The sequence below is a fragment of the Mastomys coucha genome, unplaced genomic scaffold, assembly GCF_008632895.1.
Source record: "Mastomys coucha isolate ucsf_1 unplaced genomic scaffold, UCSF_Mcou_1 pScaffold21, whole genome shotgun sequence".
Lineage (NCBI taxonomy): Eukaryota > Metazoa > Chordata > Mammalia > Rodentia > Muridae > Mastomys > Mastomys coucha.
This window is the reverse complement of record NW_022196904.1, coordinates 120,355,075-120,375,926: the sequence shown is the minus strand read 5'-3', so window position 1 is coordinate 120,375,926 and position 20,852 is coordinate 120,355,075. Positions and strand designations below refer to the sequence as shown.

At 44.2% G+C, this 20,852-nt stretch overlaps 2 protein-coding genes across 2 annotated transcripts in view; one reads left to right on the top strand and one right to left on the bottom strand.

The window, feature by feature from the left end:
* Window positions 1-10,986, top strand: part of Cuzd1 (CUB and zona pellucida like domains 1) — a 13,666-nt gene extending 2,680 nt beyond the window's left edge. Inside the window, exons 3-9 of the mRNA XM_031384948.1 lie at window positions 1,596-1,810; window positions 3,021-3,171; window positions 3,491-3,708; window positions 4,865-5,037; window positions 7,700-8,091; window positions 9,624-9,892; window positions 10,624-10,986. Of these exons, the coding sequence (XP_031240808.1) occupies window positions 1,596-1,810; window positions 3,021-3,171; window positions 3,491-3,708; window positions 4,865-5,037; window positions 7,700-8,091; window positions 9,624-9,892; window positions 10,624-10,796 (1,591 nt within the window). The 3' untranslated portion in view covers window positions 10,797-10,986. The remainder of the gene's footprint in view (window positions 1-1,595; window positions 1,811-3,020; window positions 3,172-3,490; window positions 3,709-4,864; window positions 5,038-7,699; window positions 8,092-9,623; window positions 9,893-10,623) is intronic.
* Window positions 10,987-14,068: 3,082 nt separating this feature from the next.
* LOC116103093 (deleted in malignant brain tumors 1 protein-like) overlaps window positions 14,069-20,852 on the bottom strand; it is a 129,544-nt gene continuing 122,760 nt past the window's right edge. Inside the window, exons 64-67 of the mRNA XM_031388569.1 lie at window positions 20,088-20,120; window positions 19,217-19,392; window positions 17,273-17,652; window positions 14,069-14,551 (exon numbers count right to left, since the gene is read on the bottom strand). Of these exons, the coding sequence (XP_031244429.1) occupies window positions 14,260-14,551; window positions 17,273-17,652; window positions 19,217-19,392; window positions 20,088-20,120 (881 nt within the window). The 3' untranslated portion in view covers window positions 14,069-14,259. The remainder of the gene's footprint in view (window positions 14,552-17,272; window positions 17,653-19,216; window positions 19,393-20,087; window positions 20,121-20,852) is intronic.

Here is a 20,852-nt window from a genome sequence, read left to right as displayed (position 1 = left end):
AGGAGGTCCATCAAAAAGTATACACATCAAGGTTAGTGCCCAGCTATTTACTGCTAGACTGTAGGTCTTAAAATCTTAAACCTTGGCTCCAAATTCTGGTCTCTATTAGAGCCATCTAATAGAAGTTCCCTAGGGTGCACCCTGAACAGTTAGATTAGAGTCTCAGAGGATGGGACCTAGCCTTGATAGTTTTTGAAATTCTATTTTAAAAACAGCATACATGTATCGTAATGCGTTGATGATGCCATGCTAAGATCTAAGACTCTGTACTACAAAGCCTTGGGACTTGATAAGATCTGCCCCAGTTGATTTCTCAACACCCCTCTGCAAAAGGTGCAACTTAATTCAGTAGGTAAGAAAGCTCAGAGAAGCCACTCCCTGGACCAAGGCCACTAGTCCAAGAAGGAATGGAATCCCAGCATTCTTGCTCCAGGACTTTAAGTGGGTGCTTCTCGGGTGGTTCTCGTTCCACTTTGTAGCTGTCAGATTCATCAAGAGGGCTCATTAAAGTGCACATGCTGGGCCGGGCTGGAATCTATATTACCTAATTTAAATAAGATAGGTGGAGCCTGAAAAATTTGCATAAGAAACATTCTCAAGTGACTCTGATCCCGCTGTTCCAGTCACCATACTTGCAGAGCCAGGGCTCTCTACATTGCAGAAGCTGGAATTGACTGATCTTCAGTGAAATGCAAAGACAGCAACTCACTGACTTCCCTGAACACTAGAAACCTACACCCCCTTCCCCATTTTTTTTAATATATAAAGAGAGACAGCAGGATTGTGGTAAGAGCAAAACTCAGTAGAAAGAAATCATTTATTGGGGCGACTTCTTGTGTATGAAGCCCATGGAAGGTTCGTCATGCTAAGATGGCCAAATACAAAACCTTGTACAGAAGAGGAATCAGGTCAAGCATGGCTAAGTTCCTGGTCCAAAGCTATATATCAGGGAAGTACTTAAGGTGGAAGGGAGTTAAGGTTCTCAAAGCCGTCTTAGACATAGATTATTCTCTTTGGGCATTTGGAAAGAGCCTGACAGTTTGCACAGAAAATAGAAATCCTGGGCTGCCCTGTTCAGTACAGAGCATTGGACTGTCCTCCAGAATGAGCATATGGTGTGGAGGAAGAGGCAACTAGGGCATGCTTCACTGGAAGGTGGCCATGGAGGAGGAGTTGTTATTTCAGAAAGCTTGGATATCAAATATCAGTGAGGCTAGATTCTAAATTAGAAAGATCTATACTAACTAGTCACCATGCAGTCTCAGGGAACAGGGGCAATGAGAGGAGGAGAAAGAGGAGGAGAAGGAGAAGGAGAAGGAGGAGGAGAAAGAGGGGGAGGAGTTGAAATGCAGCCTTGGATTCTAGGCCTGTTTTTGTTCATTTACTAAGTATAAAGTGCTACAAGTTAGTTCAGTTTCCTGAGCCCATTAAGGTTATGGTTTGATTAATGTTGAAGAGGGATGGAGCTCATGACTGTTCTAAATGAATCAGATTAAATGAATAAACTCTTCTGCTAATGCAAACAGGCAACAATGCCTTTTAAAAGCCACTTCCCTAGTGGCCCTTCTCCCACCACAGGTGTGTTTTGTTCCCAGGTTGGATCCAGGCAGCGAGTGTGAAAGTGAAAACATTAAGGTGTTTGATGGAAGCTCCACCAGCGGCCCTCTGCTAGGGAAGGCCTGCAGCAGAAATGACTTCGTGCCTGTGTTTGAATCTTCATCCAATTCCCTGACGTTTCAGATAGTCACTGACTGGACAGAGTTCCAAAGGAGTGTCTTTATCTTCTACTATTTCTTCTCCTCTGGTACCAGTAAGTTGCCCATGACACATCCTTTGCCCTGCCCGCTGTAAGCACAGGCTACACCAGCTCTTGCTGGGGACACTGTGCTCTTGAGTCTGTTCCCTCACAGGGTTCTCTGGTGGAAGGGCAGTTCTCCAGGGCCACGCACAGAAGAGTCATGTGTTCAGTTGCCATCTTTGAAATCTGATTCTTTGGTTCTGGGGAAGCTCCTGATGCTTTTCCTCTTACCAGGCCCCTGGTTCACCACACAGCTCCAGGTTGGCAGGCACTGTGTCTGAGCCCAAAGGACTCTGTTCAGTCTGTTTAATAAACCTGAGACCTCTGGGACAGTCATTAGATGTGGTTGGAGGCTCTTGAGCTTTTGTATCGATTGAGTTCCTGGGGGTGATTCTGACAACCCAAGCAAATGTGGGTGAGGCTGAGCCAGTTTTGGGGCAATCAGGTGCTGCACAATTCTATGCAGTTGGCCCCCAGTTCCAGTCTTACCTCAGGTAGAGTGCCATGGACTTGAGCCAAGAAGTTAATAAGAGGAGCCTCACTGGTTTTCTAGAAGAGCTGCTCTTGACACTGATACCTTGCACTACAGAACCAACAAGGTGGAGACATCATACTCTTCTGGAGCTGGACCCAAGTTCCCTCCTCACATCTGGCTTGGAGACTCTACTTAACATGGGTCCTACGAAATCAGCCAACTGAAACTATTTTATACCAACATAGGGGTCTTCAATTTGCTTCTCTGTTTATTTGTCATGTTGCCCACTACAATACCTACCATGGCAGGGAAGGATGGAGGAAGGTTGCATCTGAACTGAACTTTGAATATTGACCTGAGGAGGGGGTAGCAGAGGACTCTATAGTGAAGCCCTAGCAGACATGTTAAGAAAGGGTAGTTTAGAACAACAGCTCCTTTAGTGATAGCCAGTGAGCCTGGGCAGTGATGGTGGGTGAGGAACCTCCAGCACTAGCTCCAAGAGTGTGGTTACTTTCTGCAGCTCAGTCCAGGTGGTGGAGGGTCTCTCTGGCCAGTTCAGCCACTTTAGTATGATTTGACAGCAGGGCAGAGCTCTCTGGTGCCCCAAGAGCAAAAGGTATGATGCTAAGAGAAGAAGAAAATCTCCAACGTGACCCACAGAGGAGACAGGGATGATGTGATACTCGGGGAGAACATGATAAACTCCATACATCACAGAAACAACCAATTGTCTTTGTATCTTTCCAGCTATTCCAAACTGTGGTGGTTATCTGCAAGCATTGGAAGGATCCTTCAACAGCCCCAATTATCCAAAGCCATACCCTGAGCTGGCATACTGTGTGTGGCACATACAAGTGGAGAAAGGCTATAAGATAAACTTGAAATTTACAGAGCTCTTGTAAGTATTGTGGTCTACTGTAGTGATCCCCAAGCCATGGGGGGGGGGCAGCCCGGGGAGAAAAAAAAAGCACATGCTCCCACTTGTAGGTACTTTTCAGAGAACCACCATAGAAAGAAACACACTTATCAGTGCCGTTGACTATTTTTCTGGACATTCTGAGGTACCACAAAGGGACTGACAAAGTTCCAGGTTTGTCACTATAAATCTGAGATGTCATTGTGAGGGAAAAAAAATCCTTCATGACTTTAGAAGGAATGCTAAAAACCAGAATTGAATCTGTTTGAAAAGCTTTTACACCAGGGGCTGTCTCTCTTAGACTAGAGATAGATGAATACTGCAAGTTTGATTTCATCGCGGTCTATGATGGCCCCTCCACCACGTCAGGCCTGCTCAAACAGCTCTGTGGCCGTGGGAAACCTGCCTTGGAATCTTCCTCTGATGCCATGACAGTTGTGCTGTCTACAGATTATGCCAATTCCTACAAAGGCTTTTCTGCTTCCTACACTTCAGTTTACATAGAAGATGTCAACACTAGTAAGTCACTTTTCACGACCCTCAGCTACTTTGAGCTCTCTGACTATTACTTGCATAGAGCCTTCTCCCTAATTCTTAGCCTGATTGTGGCTAGCCTTGTTTGCCAACCTGTCACATATACTTGGGAATATAATAGCTGACCTGGAGGCATGATGACCCGCCCTGCGCCTTGCTTACTATGGGAAGAAGTGAATGCCTCCATTAAGCTGAAAATGATTTCTGTAGAACCCAAGATCTGTTAGCTTATTGTCTTCTGTGATGACATAGATTTAAAGAAATGTAACAATAATGATTGGGTAAGAAGAGGCTATAAATTTAGAAGTGGGGGCATGAAAAGAATTGGAGAAAGCACTTGGGAGGGGCTTAGGGATGAAAGGAAAAGAAGGAGCAAGTAATGTAACTATAATCAGAGGTATAGATTATACAACTAAATCAGATGTATAGATTACAGCTCTAAAGGGCAGTGGGCATTGTGGAAAGCTCACCAACTACTAGGCTGTGTCAGTCTTCTGCCTATCATTTAATGTATTGTGGGTTTGAATATTTATTCATTTATTGTGTGACTCTCAGGGTTGTGTTCATTTATTGTGAGAGAGTGGGTGTGCATTCATGGTGTGTGTGTGTGTGTGTGTGTGTGTGTGTGTGTGTGACTAGAGGCCAGAGGAAGGCATTGGGTGTTCTGCTCTTGCCCTTTCTGCCTTGTGCCTCTGAGACAGGGTCTTATCTGGAGGTAGGCTCTCAGCCAACCAACCCTCCTGTCTCAGTTCCCAGCAGTGCTTGGGTTACAGGAACACACACAGCCATACTTGGCTTGAATGGAGGTGCTGGGGACTCTAACTCAGGCCATTGTGTTTGGGCGGAAAGTTCTCTTACTGACAGCCATTGTCTCAGCACAGAGGGTTCAGGTTGTTGGTTGCTGTTATTGTTGTTTTCTTTTTGACACTGTGTAGCCTGGGTTCTCCTGGAACTCATTATATAGACCTAGAATTCACAGAGATCCACGTACCTTTACCTCCCAGCTGCTAGAAGTAAAGGTGTCTGGCACCAGTCCCAGCAGGTTAAACTTTTTACAGAATAGTCTGCACATGGAAGTTTTAAAAATGCAAAGTTCCTAGCTGGCCCAAACGTGATCATTATTTCCCCCTTTTCTTGATAGCATCTTTAAGTTGTACTTCTGACAAGATGAGAGTCATCATAAGCAAATCATACCTACAGTCACTCAACTACACTGAGAGCAATTTGCAGCTAAATGACCCAACTTGCAGGCCGAGTGTATCAAACGTCATAGAGTTCTCTATCCCTCTTCATGAATGCGGTACAATCAAAAAGGTATGGTGAAACCCACAGTCAAATGCTCACAGATGTGCCACATGGTGATGCACAGGTATAAAACTTGCTGTATCTTTCACAAACCACAGTGGACACACATGGTTGGATTGAGAAGGCATGCTCATAACTGTATACAATGCACTCACTCATACAGGAAGGTATGAACATAGCTGTGTACACATTCACTTACACACAAAGACATGCTTGTCTTATTCATTTGTGGGGGAACTGGAGGATGGCTGCTTTTCACAGAAGGCAGAGAGCTCCGAAGCCTCCCTAGAGAGACTTGGAATATCTTATTTTAATACCAGGGTTTCTTAGCTTACTGGGAAAAGTTGTACAGAATATCACCATTCTGTATTTGGTAAAATTGAATTGGATTTAAGATCTTATTATCCTTGAAAAGACAGAAAGTAAAAGCATATTTTAAATTTTAAGATTTGTAAGTCCGTGGTTTGGTCTGCATACTTTAGAAATACCTCTTAAGATCTTAAGCATTGTCAATACTCTTAGGCTCCTCAATATACATACTGTAAACTTAAGCCACTTTGTGGTTGAGGATGGAGGCTCGACCAGAGGAGTGGATAAAAAGTAAATATTTTCTTCTGTTCATTTATTTCTTCCAAAAATGAACACACAGGCTTTATTACTTCACAGCCGTCTATGGTGCACCAAGGCCTAGCTTCCATCTACACACATTTGGGTACCTACCTGATTAGACACACCAACTTAGGCCTCTTTGCAGAGGGAACATGTTGTAGAGTTCAGTCTTCTATTTATCAACTCCAGGGCCTCACACATGCTGGCCAAGCCCTCTGCCACTGAGCTGTATTCTCAGTCTTCTCCCTACCTTAAGTTTCAAAACAAGATCTCACTGAGTTGTCCAAGTTGAACTCTTGTAGCTTGCCGAGGACCAGCCTTGGTCTGGAGAGGGGTTCTGAGGAAGGGGTGTCTGGGAGAAGCAAAACAAAAGACTCAAAGTTAAATCATGGGTCCAAGCTGAAGACCTATGTTCCACTTGAGACAGCTTTCCAGCTTGCTTGCTTTATGTTCTGCTCTCTCTGGAGGTCTTCAGACACTGCTCTCTCTCTATGTTCTGCTCATGCCCATTCTCCAAGCAGTGCTCTCTCTCTCTCTCTCTCTCTCTCTCTCTCTCTCTCTCTCTCTCTCTCTCTCTCTCTCTCTCTCTCTCCTTCTCTCTCTCTCTCCAGGTTCCATTTTGATTATCCTATGAATCAGCATCTTGGACTCTAGTCCCTTAATTCTTAGGAGACAGCAAGCACACATCTCCTTTAACATTGCAAAAGAATTCAGAGATCTGCCTGCATCTCTTCAACATAGATGATAAACTAGATAGGTAGGGCCTCATTGTGAAATCGCCATTTCTCCACACCCAAGTCTAACCCTGTTTTGTTCCAGGCCTACCCTGAACTCAGGAATCTGAAAACCTTAGCTGAGTGGGATCTCCTGCACTTACCACTCCCTAAATCTCTTTACCTACTTTGCATCTTTCTGACAAGTTAGCTCACAGCAAATTTCTTTTGTTCCTTTAGATTTGTGAAACCCCTGATGTAATTCATATTGCATCCTTAATTTTTGAGAAATTATATATGTTTGAACTCATTATTTTTAGAGTTCTTTCCTACAGCCTTAAGGGCTGTCTCTGAAGGTCCCAGTGTTTACCATTAGCCTGTGAGACATTAGCCACACCTTCATCTCCCAAACTTGTGCTATCTCTGATTATCATGAAGTCATTAAAGTTAATAGGGAGGACGTTCCTTGAAGGAGGAATGAAAAATATGTCCATTATTATATAAACAGGCCTTAGGCCCACAGCAGCCATTGATACTCATGGAGGCCCACGCCTGCTGGCCCTGTCCCAAGGGCAGGAACCATGTCATTCTGCCCTTATTAAGGCCATGATGACCCAGCAGTAGCTCAGGTGGGCTTTGAACTTGTGACCCTTCTGCCTCAGCCTCCCTAGGAGCCTGTGCTAACAGGCCTGATCTAGTGAGTTTAAAGTCTTAAAAGAGCTGGAAAGTTGGGCTGGTGAGATAGCTCGGCGGGGAAGAGCACCGACTGCTCTTCGGAAGGTCATGAGTTCAAATCCCAGCAACCACATGGTGGCTCATAACCACCCTTAATGAAATCTGACATCCTCTTCTGGTGTCTGTAGACAGCTCCAGTATACTTACATAATAAATAAATAAATCTTAAAAAAAAAAAAAACACCAGAAGGTCCTGAGTTCAAATCCCAGCAACCACATGGTGGCTCACAACCATCTATAATGAGATCTGATCCCCTCTTCTGGTGTGTCTGAAGACAGCAACAGTGTACTTACATATAATAAAGGAATAATTCTTAAAAAAAAAAAAAGAGCTGGAAAGTTGCATTCCCACAATGATGTTAATGTAATTGAAAGAAAACTCTACCCAGTTCAACCTTTCAGCCTTTTTAATACAAGCTGTATCTTTCACTCTCTTCCTTCTGCAGGTCAGTCCCTGGAGTAAAATACATTTAATGTTGAGAGTATTTGACGTGGAAGCTGTTATCTCATGAGTAAAGGAAATTAAGTTGCTACCAACAAGTCTTGTCCTTCTCTGTACTCTGCAATATTGATGGATTAAAATATAAAAATTTGAACTCTTTCCCATTCTGCAGATAGAGGACCACACAATCAGTTATACCAACATAATCACCTTCACGGACTCTCCAGTTTCTGCTGTGATCACCCGACAGAAGCACCTCCAGATCGTGGTGACCTGTGAGATGGAGTATAACTCTACTGTGGAGATTCTGTATATAACTGAAGATGACGTCATACAAAATCAAAGTTTCCTGGGCAAATACAACACCAGCATGGCTTTTTATGAGTCCGGCTCATTTGAAAACCTCGTACAGGAGTCACCATATTATGTAGATTTGAACCAAACTCTTTTTGTCCAAGTCACTTTGCACACCTTGGATCCAAGCCTGGTGGTGTTTCTGGATGCTTGCAGAGCCTCTCCCACATCTGATTTTGCATCTCCAACCTATGACTTAATCAACAGCGGGTATGCACTCATGTAGCGGATCTTTGTGTCTACAAACAGCAGGGTGTTTCCCTTTTCCCTTTTCTGATGTGTGTATATGTCATGAGAGAGCGGGTGAATGTGCACATGTGAAGCTAGAGACTGACATCAGTTGTCTTCCTCAAAGACTCTCTGATTTATCTTTTAATTGTTTTTTTCTTATTTGTATATATATATGTGGTATGTTTGTGTACACATGTTCACTTGTGTATTGGCACATGTGAGTATTCACGACCACGGGTGTGTGCATCTGTGGAGGTCTGAGGTTGATGCTTGGAGTCTCACTCTACATCTTATTCATTAAGGCTGTATCTCAGTTGAATGTAGAACTTGCCAGAAGACTGTTCTGGCTAGCTTGTTTTGGGAGTTTTTCCTGTCTCCACCTTCTGAGTGCTGAAATTACATGTGGACCACCACACTCATCCTTCTATGTAGGTTCTGAACAGGATCCAAATTCTGGTTCTCAACTTGCAAGACAGGTGCTGTAACCACTGATCCATCCCCTCATCCTCTCATTGTTTTTTGAGATAGGGTCTTTCACTGAACCCAGAGTTTGTGGATTCAGGTAGGCTGTCAGCCAGAAAAAAATCAGGCATTGTCCTGGCTCTGCCTCCCCAACACTGGGATTGCAAGCATGTTAGACTTGTGTGCTTGTCTATGAGTGCGGGGGACTGAACTTGGCTCCCATGATAGTGTGCCAAGTACTTTACTGACTGAACAATGTCCAGCCATCTCTCTTCTCTTTCTTTCTCTCTCTCTCTCTTTCTCTCTCTCTCCCTCTCTCTTTCTCTCTTGTATATATATATGTGTGTGTGTGTGTATATATAATGTTAATAGATATAGATGATATAGATAGAGATAGAGATGATATAGATATAGATATAGATATCACTTTTCTAGTATGGAATTTTATTGAGCTTAATCATTTAAAAATTGTTGCTATGTACTAGCTGCAGATAATTCATGTTAAAAATATTTAGATAGACTTTCCATATTCCTTGGATTTTAAATGTGACTATAAAATAGTTGGTGGTTATGTGGAGAAACCACTTATAATTTGTCTAGAAGGGCCTATCTGTGTTTCATTTTTTGTACATTTTGGCTATTTTCAGCAAAGACTTGGAAAGCTTCTTAATGTGTACCATCTTTAGCACATGATTTTCTCAAGAAAACAGATGCAGGGTTTTTTTTTTATATAAAGAAAAAAACACCATGATCTTTTTCCTCTAAATGTTGATGGGCAGTTGGTGTACTTGTGCATCTGCAGGGCATGTTGAGAGAGGCCTTTGAGCCCCCATGCATTCTGGTGGCTCACAGGACCAGGAATTTCAGAGTGGGAACCCTATTATGTTTCTTAGAACCATTTCCACAGCTCAAACCTACAACACTCTAACCTACTGGTGTCTTTCTAGAAAGGTCCCTAGATTCACACATTGAAAATGCTTATATTACCTCATTTAAATATGGAGAAGGTGCTGTGTTAAATTCTGTTCTGTCCCAAAATTCTGTTCCAGATGTAGTCGAGATGAGACCTGTCAGGTGTATCCCTTATTTGGGCACTATGGAAGATTCCAGTTTAATGCCTTTAAATTCTTGAGACATCTGAGCTCTGTGTATCTCAAGTGTAAGATTTTGATCTGTGATACCAATGACCACACATCTCGCTGCAGTCAAGGCTGTGTCTCAAGAAGGAAACGAGATATTCTTTCATACAAATGGAAGACTGACTCTGTTATAGGACCGATTCGCCTGAAGAGGGACCGAAGTGCAAGTGGAGATTCAGGCAAGAACATACTATTCATGATCTAAGGACAGCCATGGCTTGTAAAATGTGGTCCAAATCTGTTGTTCCTGAGATGTACAGTTTAGACATTTAACACAGAAGTCCCAGCAAAAAGGGACTAAGGACACGAAATGAATATATATACATGTGTATATATATACACATATATACACATATATATGTATACATATGTATATATAATATGCATCATCTATGCACATATGGATAGCACACTGATACTACAATGTCATTTGTATAGCCATTAGTACATATATTTAAGAATGTATGTGTACTAACCCCATTTTTAAAAACAACTTTCCATTAGCTTTCCAATTCCTTGTTATAGATGTTTGAGCAGAAAATTAAATTAGAAATAATCTATTTTAAACTTCTAAATGAGGAACAAAGTCAACCAGTGCCCACATTAGAAACTATTTGGGAAAAATGTTTTCTTTTCAAAATAGACAATATTACGTTAACACAGGACAACCTACTTCTGGGCACATTGAAACCTGAGAGACTGCATAGGAAAGACTCGAAGGCAGTCCAGCGTTAAATGGCCCAAGATAAAAACAAAATATAACAAATTTAGATATTTGAGAATTGTCTCTCTATATTGAGTTGAAAGTACATACTATTAATTTACACATAAGATTCAGAGGGTATAACTTGACATTATGAATGCTACCAAAATTTTGTAATGCTATACTTAAAACTATTTTCAATTCCAGGACTTCTGCCTCAAACACATGAAGCAGAAATTTCGACGAGGCCCTTCAGCCCTCTGCACCTGTTTTCCTTCACGGTTCTTGCTCTGAACGTGGCAATTGTGGCCGCTGCCACAGTGAAGCATTTCCTAAATCGGTGGACGGATCACAGATACCAGAAGCTGCAGGTCTACTAGCTGTGGGCCCCCGAGAAAGGCCCCTTGTCTTCTCCTGGGTGCCTGACGAAACAGTTCCCTGTGCCTGCAAGGGTCAGGAATAAACCAGGAAGGCCTAAAAAGCAACACGTGCACCATCATGTGCAAATCACAGCGACGGGGTGTGTTTTATTATGGGATGGTCGAAGTGAATAAATAGTATGTCTGGTCACTTTGTTTTGGACTGAGGCTCTGTTACCCTATAACTCTGAAACTTACTATGTGTAGACCAGGCCAGTCTTGAATTCACAGAGATCCTACCTCTGCATCCCCAGGGCTGGGACTAAAGGTGTGAGCTACCACATCCAGCTTGGCTTCTTTGTTAGGCGCTAAATAAGATGTGTTCCATCTCTAAAGAATAAATGCAAATATTCTACCCCTTGAAAGATAAAAGTTGTAATTGGAAAGAGTGAAGCAAAGGAGTAGGCTCTTCAGCCCACTGAGGCTGCTGCTGACCCACGGTCTGAGTACCTCTCCCCTACGCAGCTCACAGAGGGGTTTCGGTGAGAAGTAGGAGATAAAAACACTCCTCTTCTATTTCCCATGAGAATGAGCAGATGTTATTGAAGACTCGAAGGTAAACTGCTCTATACCTGCTGAATACCAAAGCTAGTTATTTTAAACAAAAAGAAAAGAAAAAAGAAAGTACAACCCAGTCATGCCACCTAACCAGCACGTGCTTTCATGCTCCAAATAAATCCAAACCCGGATCTCAAGTTGTCAAAGGCGTTGGCCTCTTTTATTTTTTTATGTTTTTCTTCTATAAATGTGCATCATGCACACCAGCTATTACAGGAAAATATCTATCCTTCATCCACCCAGGAGATGAGTGGTAGGCCAGGTCTCCTACAATTGTATTCTCAGGTGATGGCTTACCTGCAGCTCCTGCAATATGTAGGGTCCACTCTCCCAAGTATTGTAGTTGGCAAGGGGTGGCGGCCCCCTCTCTCCTGCTAGTATGCCCTCAGGGCCAGTTTTCCCATTGATGCCCAGGTTCTGCACAGCCTTCAGACATCAACATGTCCTTAAACAGCAACCCACACCAAGAATGTCCACCTAGCCTTTGGTGATAGAAGACCCCTGCTGCTGAAGAGTCACAGACCCAGATGTGGCCCCCTGTGGCAGCACAGACCGTGACCCACCATGGTTCCAGGTGTCATTTTCAGCTACTTACATCGGGCTGATCCCCTTAAGTCTCCAGATCTACCTCTCTTCACTGTGCCCCACATCCTTCTGTTTCTCTTTCTCTTCCATTTCTCCCTCACTTATACATTCCTCTTAGTGGTACCTGAGGTCATTCCATGCATCTCTGGAGTGAACTCAGGAGGACTATGCCCCTTCCCAGGCCTGTGAGGCACTTGCCCCGTACCACCTGTGGCAGGCGGGATTCCTGGCCCTGGGGTCATGAAAGCAGGAGAGCTGGCCCCGCACATCCTCCTTCAGGAGACTTACTTCACCAAGCATTTCAGAAACACTAAAACAAAAGGAGAGGAATAAAGTATCAGGCATGGGCCAGTCAGAGGGACAGAGGTGGTCGAGCCTTCCTGGTGTCCTCTGCTCCCATGGTCACCTTACTCCGAGCTTTCTACTGGGAGCGGCTCAGAACAAAAGATTCCAGGTTCTTTCTAAATAGGAGTGGGAATGGACGTCTGGGCTCCCTACCTGGTCGGCTTCTGATAGGTGCAGGTGAGGCCTCACTGCTGCCTAGCTGTGAAGAGCACCTTGAACTCCATCCTGCCTTCCCTGACATCACCCTTGCCCTGTTAGAAGGTGGAGGCGAAGCTCCTAAGCCTTACCAAGCTGGTAATTGGCAAAGGACATTTTTGCAATGAAACTCAAATGGTCCTTAATTAATGTGAGTTGTCTGTCTAATGTCCACCTCAGTACCTCAGAGTCAGCCACCAAGCTCCACCAGACACCAGCCCGTCTCTCCTTAGAAGGCGAGACTACTACAATTTTATCTCTCACATGCTTTTTAGCAACAAGGACTGAAACCACTTCTTGGGGGAAAGATGAGGGCTCGTTTTAGATATTCCTGATGAATATTTCCAGACAGAGGAAAGAACAAAACCTCTGTTCAAATCCCCATTCTCAAAGAAAAGGTTCTGAGCACGGTTCCATGTTCAAAGCCAACCTGGGCTATTCAGGGAGAGCTTGTCTCAAAGGGTAAAAGGAAAACAGTGATAAACTTTATGGTGGTGCCGAGTACAGCACAGACTGCTTCTCCTTTCAGGAGAAGTAAGGTGAAGGTGAGGGCGGTCCTCCTGCCTCAGGGACAGGATGTTTCTAACCTGTTCTTGTTTGTTCTTCAGCTTTCTTGGGTCATTTTCAGGTTTCCCAGCTGTTTTGAGAACTTGATTGTGTACATATGTGCAGCTCGCGGAGAAGGCACTGGGTTCTTAGAATTCTGTTTCAGCCCTCCCATTTGCAAGCTGAGAGCTAGAACCCCAGCAGCTAGGCTCTGATTTGTTCCCTTCAAAACAATTGAATCAGACTTTATTTTTTTGGTTTTGGTTTTGGTTTTTTGAGACAGGGTTTCTCTGTGTAGCCTTGGCTGTCCTAGAACTCACTCTGTAGACCAGGCTGGCCTCAAACTCACAGAGATCTGCCTGCCTCTACCTCCTGAGTGCTGGGAATAAAGGAATGTACCATCACTCCCAGCCTGAATGACACTTTTTAAAAAGATTTATTTATTTTATGTACATGAGTGCACTGTAGCTGTCTTCAGACATACCAGAAGAGGGCATGGGATCCCATTACAGATGGCTGTGAGCCACCATGTGGTTTCTGAGAATTGAACTCAGGACCTCTCAGTGATCTTAACTGCTGAGCCATCTCTCCAGTCCTGAGTAACACTTTTTAAAACATCATCAATGACTTATCTCAGAGTGACTTGTGCTGTCAATGACTTACATCGTCAACGACTTGTGTAGTTCAAGATTGTTCTGCTTAAAAGAGCTTGAAGAAAATGAATGGTGTGGCTTCCTGGAAAATACTTTATTTTTTACAAGATTACTGGCAAGATCTGGAAATGAATCCTCACATTTCGAGGAGAACAGAAAGAGACCCACCTACCTATCAGCATTCAAATAGTAAGTAGACATTTAAAAACAACCTTTAATTGGCCACAGGGTAAAGAGAGGCAACCCTGTTTTTCCTAATATTTTGTACATTTTAAGGCAGTGATCAAGTACAGTGAATACTAAGAACAAAATCAGCATTTTTTTTTTTTTTTTTTTTTTTTTTTTTTTGCCTACAAACAGAGCAACTGCCTTAGAAGTTAGCGCTCAGGGATCTATTTAGTAACAAACCCCAGAAAATCCCTCCGGATCTTCCACCTGTCTGCATGGAAGTGTAGACAGTGCGGTCAATGTCTGGCTTCTGAGCTTGCTGTACGAAACAGACATGCTTCATTGGCATACTCAGTGAGAGCAAGTGGGAGAGATCACACCAGGGCCTTGCTCTGACTCACGTCTCTGTGGATCTTCAGTGGCCCCACTGTTTGGAAATACTCAGTTTGTTCTTCTCTGACCTCTGCAGAGCCCGCGCCTCTTCTTCCCCGACTCGGACAGCCTTGTGAGCATCGGGAAGAGTGATCCCCTGGACGGCAAACAGCAACTTTACACTGCAGGTAGACCACATCATAGCTTTTGAGGAAGCTGAAGGCATTGAACTTGAACTGGGCCACATTCTTCTCAGGAGCATGGAGGTTGGAGTAGGAACTGTCTTTGATGCAGCTGGTGGAAGAAAAGCCCAGGCCTAAAAGATTAACTAATACACGACAGGGATTTTCTCCAACCCACATAACCAGGCTTGATTCTAAGCTTCTGAATCCCAAATGGAGTTCTTTCTACTACCTCCATTTTCTGAAACAGCTACTACTAGTCTCCATTGTTAATGGAAAGCTCATACCTGGTCATAAACAGAAGGAAACTATTACATACAGTGAAAACAGAGCAAGGTGTTCGCTGCAGCTTTTGCCTGCTAGGTCTACTCTGTTTTGCCTACAGGGAAGATTACAAAGTGGTTGCTACATTTAAAAGTAGCAGATTTAAATAAAGTAGATGATTTAAGAACTGGTAACGCAGGTCAGTGGCTGAGTACTTGGCTAGTATCCCCTATGCTCCGGGTGCAATTCCCAACACTACCCAACGAAAATATATTGTAAACCATAGGGCAGTGTAAGTGGTGCGTCAAGAAGAGATAAAATGAAGTTATGTAGAATGTGCAGCTAAAAAAAAAGAACCAGAGAAGACAGAAAGGACAGTAGAGCACCTTTTCATTTTATGCAGAAAAAACTTCAGAGAGAGCAGAATTGTCAAGGACGTGAGGGGACAATCCTCTGAGAAGAGATCCTTAAACAAGGTAATGGAAGTGAAGAGTAATCTTTAGCCAGATTCAATAATCACTAATGTCATGTACCTACAAGCTGAGTATTAAAATGTGGGAGGCAGAAAACTGCAGTCAGAGACTGACAAACCCACTAAAGCTGGGTGCTGCAATATCCCTCTATCAATTAATAGGCCCAGTGGGTTGAAGGTCAGTAAGAGTTCAGAAGACCTAAGGATCACACTTAATCCACTAGATCTCGACATTAATTAAATAGTCTATTACACAACGGCAGAATAAGTCCAGGTAGAACATTCATTAGATCAGAACACATTCTGGGCCATAAGGAAATACTTTATTAGTTTTAAAAGGAGAGAAATGCATTCTCAGGGAGCAGTGGAATTAAACTTGAAAGCAATGGCAGCAAACTTTCTGGAAAATTCTCAAAGACTTGAAAGTAAAGAGTATACTTTCAAGGTAACTGATGTTTCAAAAATGCCCTAAGAGAAATTTGAGACTATTTTGAGTGAAGTGAAAATGAATACCTGTGCTGGTTTGGATGAGAAGGGCCCCTAGAGGCTCATTTTTGAATGCTTGGTCCCCAGTTGGTAGAACTATTTAGGAAGCCTTGTTGGAGGTGTGTCATGGTGGCAAGCTTTGGGTTTTCAAAAGATTCAAGGCACACCCAGTGTTCTCTCTCTGCCTCCTACTTGTGGATCAAGCTGTGAGCTCTCAGCTCTCCCTGCCACTGTCCTTCATACTGCCATCATAGACTCTCATCCTCTAAGCCAAATTAAACACTTTCTTTTGTAGGTTGCCATGGTCATAATATTTTGCCACAGCAGTAGAAATGTAAATAACACAATACCCAACTTATCAAAAATTTTGGGATGCAGCTAAGGCAATGCTTGGAGGGGGTATTTATAACATTAAAATGCACATAATTTAAAAGATATCCTATCAATAATATAAGATATAAAGGTTAGAGAAAGGAGGGAGCAAATTAAGTCTAAAACAAGAAGGACAGTATACTAGCTGGGAAATGTTGGCACCAATTGAACTTCTTGCCTTATTATGACCATAAGGAGGGTCAGAAGGGAAGAACCTTCTCCCTCAGGAACTCGGGGCTCTGTGTCTCAAACCACCACTCACTGAAACCTGTGGCAGGTGCTGTCTAGTTCCTCTGTTGATCTTTGGAAACAGGTGTCTCACTGCTCCAGTGGGCTTAAGGCTGCTGTGACACTTACTACACTAAAACTACCACTGAGTAAATAATGAGTTTCTTAACTAGTTGCCAGTTACCTCATTCATGAACATTTGGCCCCTGTCCTCAAGGCACGACCACTCTCAACTCGAAATCAGAGCGGCTGAGATCATCCACACCACACCTATTAGCACTCCTTCATACATGAAGTGGAAAACTCATGAGCTCCTCAGCTGATTCCAACCACTCCCTCTTACCCAACCCCAGCTACATGTTAGAGTATATGAGGTAGAAGCTTAACTGAAGTGGGATTCCATCTATGCAGCATTCACGGGGATCTGTCACTCATGCTGGGGTGGCACAGGTGGGGTCACCTACGCAACTCTTTACTCATGCCTCTGCAAATGAACCTAGAATTGGTTTGCCAAGCTGGACTTGGATGGAATTCTTTCTTTGGGTTTGTCCTTCATGCCATCTGGGGCAAACAGACATTTGCGTATGTTCCTCCAGGGAAAGCAACCGTAATAACACCTGATAAACCAGAGAGCAGGCAAACTACTTGCCAAGTTCTCATGTGGCAAAGCACCTAGTGAGCAAAGGAGCTGGAAGATATCTGGCTAGTTTAACTAAGGGAGAACTCATTGACCTATCGATGTGAGCTAAAGCCAAGAAGGTTTGTCCTGAGAGGGGGAGATTAGAAAGGCAGAAGGGCTTAGCTGGAAAAGGTAGGATAGGCAGCAAAGTGACTCTGAGGACCTGAGGACCCAAGGGGGCTTGTCTAGGCTGCTGTATTCCTCACTGTGATCAGAGGTCTGGTCGGAGCACCCTACACCGTTTTAACTTCAGGTTCAGAAACTACAGGTTTCCCCCAGAGAAATACCATGCACATTTAACATCAACTAGGGAGAGTTTCCATTTTCCTTACCCTTCCTGGATCAAATCATACTTGACAGTTGTGAAATCACTGGCATCAGGAGAAGCCACACAGGTGTCCACGATGAGCCTCAGATTGGGGTTGTGGCTGTGGAGGGTGGCCTGAAGGAAGACCTCTTCCCTCTGATTAGCATAAGGAGCTCTACCCCCTGTGTTCTGAGACACAGGTGACTGGAGGAATGAAATCGACACATCATAGCTGACATCGTCCTTCTTAGGGTCACTCCCATGCACAATTTCAACTGCAGACTGGCCATCCACTTTGCAGGTGAACTTCACTTGGGGTACCTTGTGCCTCACAATGACTCGGCCAGGGTGGCCTTGCGTTCTGCCTCGGATGGAGTTGGAGTAGCTGAGAGAGCCTTGGTTCTCCTGTGAAGATGAGAAAATCAATCGGTGGACAGTGTGCTTGTGCTGGGTACCAGCTCCATGACATGCTTGAGGACTGGGGTCCCTGGCTGGACTGCTGTGGTAACATCAGGACAGTGTATGTGTCAGGGGAGTCCCATGAGTGAGAAATTCTCCTTCCTTCCTGCCATGGGTAATCTATAGAGCTGTGAGCTGGGTGGCAGGTCCACTGGCGCTGCCTGGAGCCTCTTCTCCTTTGAATTCCTCTACACATCTAATTACAACTGGCACCCCACCACCCTGAACATAAACAACTTGGATCCTGTATTTTCTCTGCCCTTGACTCCAAGCTAGTTTTGGCTGCAGGTGAGCGGCAGGCCTGTCCCTGTCAGCCTTGGGGCCTAACCTTACTTCATGCTTGTATCTACCATACATCAGCTCCAGCAGAATAGAGAAGTTGGAAGTGGACTGGACAGCATGGTGGGCAGGTGCCAGCACATGTGCTTTCTCAAATGCCCTGAGTGGATGCCCAGAGACACAGTTCAGCCAGGAGCATTTTGGAAGCACATGTGACTCAGAACCAGAGACTCTCTGCTAGGGGCCACCTTTCTCCTAGACAGAGGGACCTCTGGCTGGGCTTCAGGGACACAGATATCTCAGTTATGAAGTAGGAATTTTGGGCTGGAGAGATGGCTCAGCAGTTAAGAGCACTGAATATTCTTTCAGAAGTCCAGAGTTCAATTCCCAGCAACCACATGGTGGTTTACAATCATCTGTAATGGCCTCTGATGCCCTTATGTGTCTGGAGATGGCTATAGCATACTCATATAAATAAAAAAAAAATCTTTTTTAAAGTGGGATTTTCAGAGCAAAAAGGATAGAAATGACCATGATCTGTACAACCAAAGAGCAGACAAAACGGAAGGAGTGGCACTCAAGGACTTATGTGGCGTGCATTTCATGTGACCTCCACAGGGAAGCAGGAAGACGCTATCAGGAACACGCTTGCATCAAGTCCCTGTCAAATACCCTGAGAAGGCTGTCCTGGCAGAAGAGTTCCTTCATGTGTATACATGTTTCCTTAACTTCAGTGCCATCAGTTCACAAGATAAGAAGATGGTCGTAGAGAATTAAATAGACAAGCATATTTAACGACTCCTGAATGTCCTACGTGTTTGCTTCTTGTAGTGTGGAATGTGCCTAGCTACTTAGAGACATAGCAGACAGACAGACAACATGCCCTCCCTCATCCCCAGCACCATAACTTGCTCGTGGTTGATGTCTCCTATTCAGCCAAGAAGCATGTTGTGACAAATGCTGGCTTTGAAACTGGGAGACTATTGTCAGCCGCTCATCGCTCACCTGCCCATCACATACCTCACTGCACTCAACGTCTATTATAGATCGTCTCAGGTTGAGTGTGTGTCTGAAATTCTCCAGGTGGCAGAACATTTCAGACAAATTAGTGTGCTGCTTCAGAAGTGACTTCCTTTATCTTCCACAGGTTTTGCTAGGCCGTGTAATTTTCTAAGCCCCTCTTCTTGCACTCCATCCATAGAAGGCCACTACCTCCCTGTCAGCCTCTTACCTGCCTGACGGTGCCACAGTGGCCATAAGGAATATTGAAGATGAGGTAACGCCCAGTGACTTGGGGGCGACACATTCTATCATTTAAGTGGATGTCCCAGGAGGAGTAGCCTAGTCTCCGGAGATAGCCTCGGTCAATGACAGCTTGGAAGAGGTGAGGCAAGCAAGATAGCTGGGCTGAAGGAGAGAGAGAGAGATAAGTTGGTACATTGATGAGTAAGTAGTTCAGGGACTGTCCTATGTTACAAAATTACCACAGATGGTGCTCTGGGCTGGGTGGGGCCTGTCTCAGCATCCTTTACTCTATCCCCATGACTTGACTTACATAGATGTGTGTGTGGTGTGTGTGTGTGTGTGTGTGTGTGTGTGTGTGTGTGTAGGAGGCCATAGGTAAATGTTGGATATCTTCTTTGATGATTGTCTATTTTTTTGAGATGGGGGTCTCTCATTTAACCTGGAGCTTGCTGGTGTGGTTAGACTGGCTGGCCAGCCAGCCCTCAGGATCCTCTTTTTGTCTCCAACTTCCCAGTGCTGCAATTACAGGTACGTACAACTGTGCCTGGCCTTTATGTGGGTGCTCAGGGCTGTATGGTTTACTGTCACTGGCTTTACTAATATTCTCAACAAGGGCTCTTTACAGTTTATGCAGGTCAACTCATGGCATGCTCTGTCTGAACATGTATCTCTGTCTGGACCTTTGCACACAAATAAGCGGGAAGAAGAGTAGAGCAAAAATGGAGAGAGCCGAGTACAAAGGGGCTTCTTTTCCAGCTCCCTCCTCTCTAGGCTAGAAACATTTTTCTCGCCATTCAGCTACTCTCTTAGTTCCTTCCCCAAAGAGCTTCAGACCCAAGGAGGAAAGATGACTTTACCATTGTCCTTGGGCACAAGAGAGCCTGCTGGACCTGTTGATGAGACGAAAAGCAAATGTCATTGGACTGAAATGCCTGAGGAGGACAGTAAGTTATCATTAGACAAACCCTTGCAGCCAGAGGGTAATGGCATGAGAATATTCCAGAAGATGCAAAGAGGACCCAGTGTTTCCTGGCAGAGATGGATTCTCACACATGTGAAGTAGCACTGAGAACATAGGTGATATCAACATCAAGATTTGCTGTAGCAAACACCCCTGTTTCTATTTCTTTCTACATATAGGCATGCTTGGGGCCTCAGGTTGAGGAAATGCACTCAGGGATATCGGGGACTTCTCTGGCTTGGAACCAAGACAGGACAGGGTCCCAAGGCCAAGGCTCAGCCCAGGAAATGCACAGTCTGATTTACTCAAGCCCTTTAGACACATCAGATATCTTTGGACACTGGGAATGAGCCCCCTTGGTATTCAGCTGAACAGAATACAAATCCTTATTAAAAGTGGGATTCCTAGAGAGATGGCTGAACTGTGAACAGCCAAAGTCTGGAAGGTACGGGCTCTAGAATAGACTGATACAGCTTCCACTTCTTGGGTATGCTTGACTTTTGGAGACTCTTTGTTTTTTGGGGTCCCACGTCCACATAAAATAGGGCTTACACAAGATAAAAACAATGACCATGGTCTGTTCACCAGTAATAAAGAGATTAACTATGGAGCAGAGACCGAAGGAAGGGCAAGCCAGCCTAAATATAGCTATCTCCTGAGA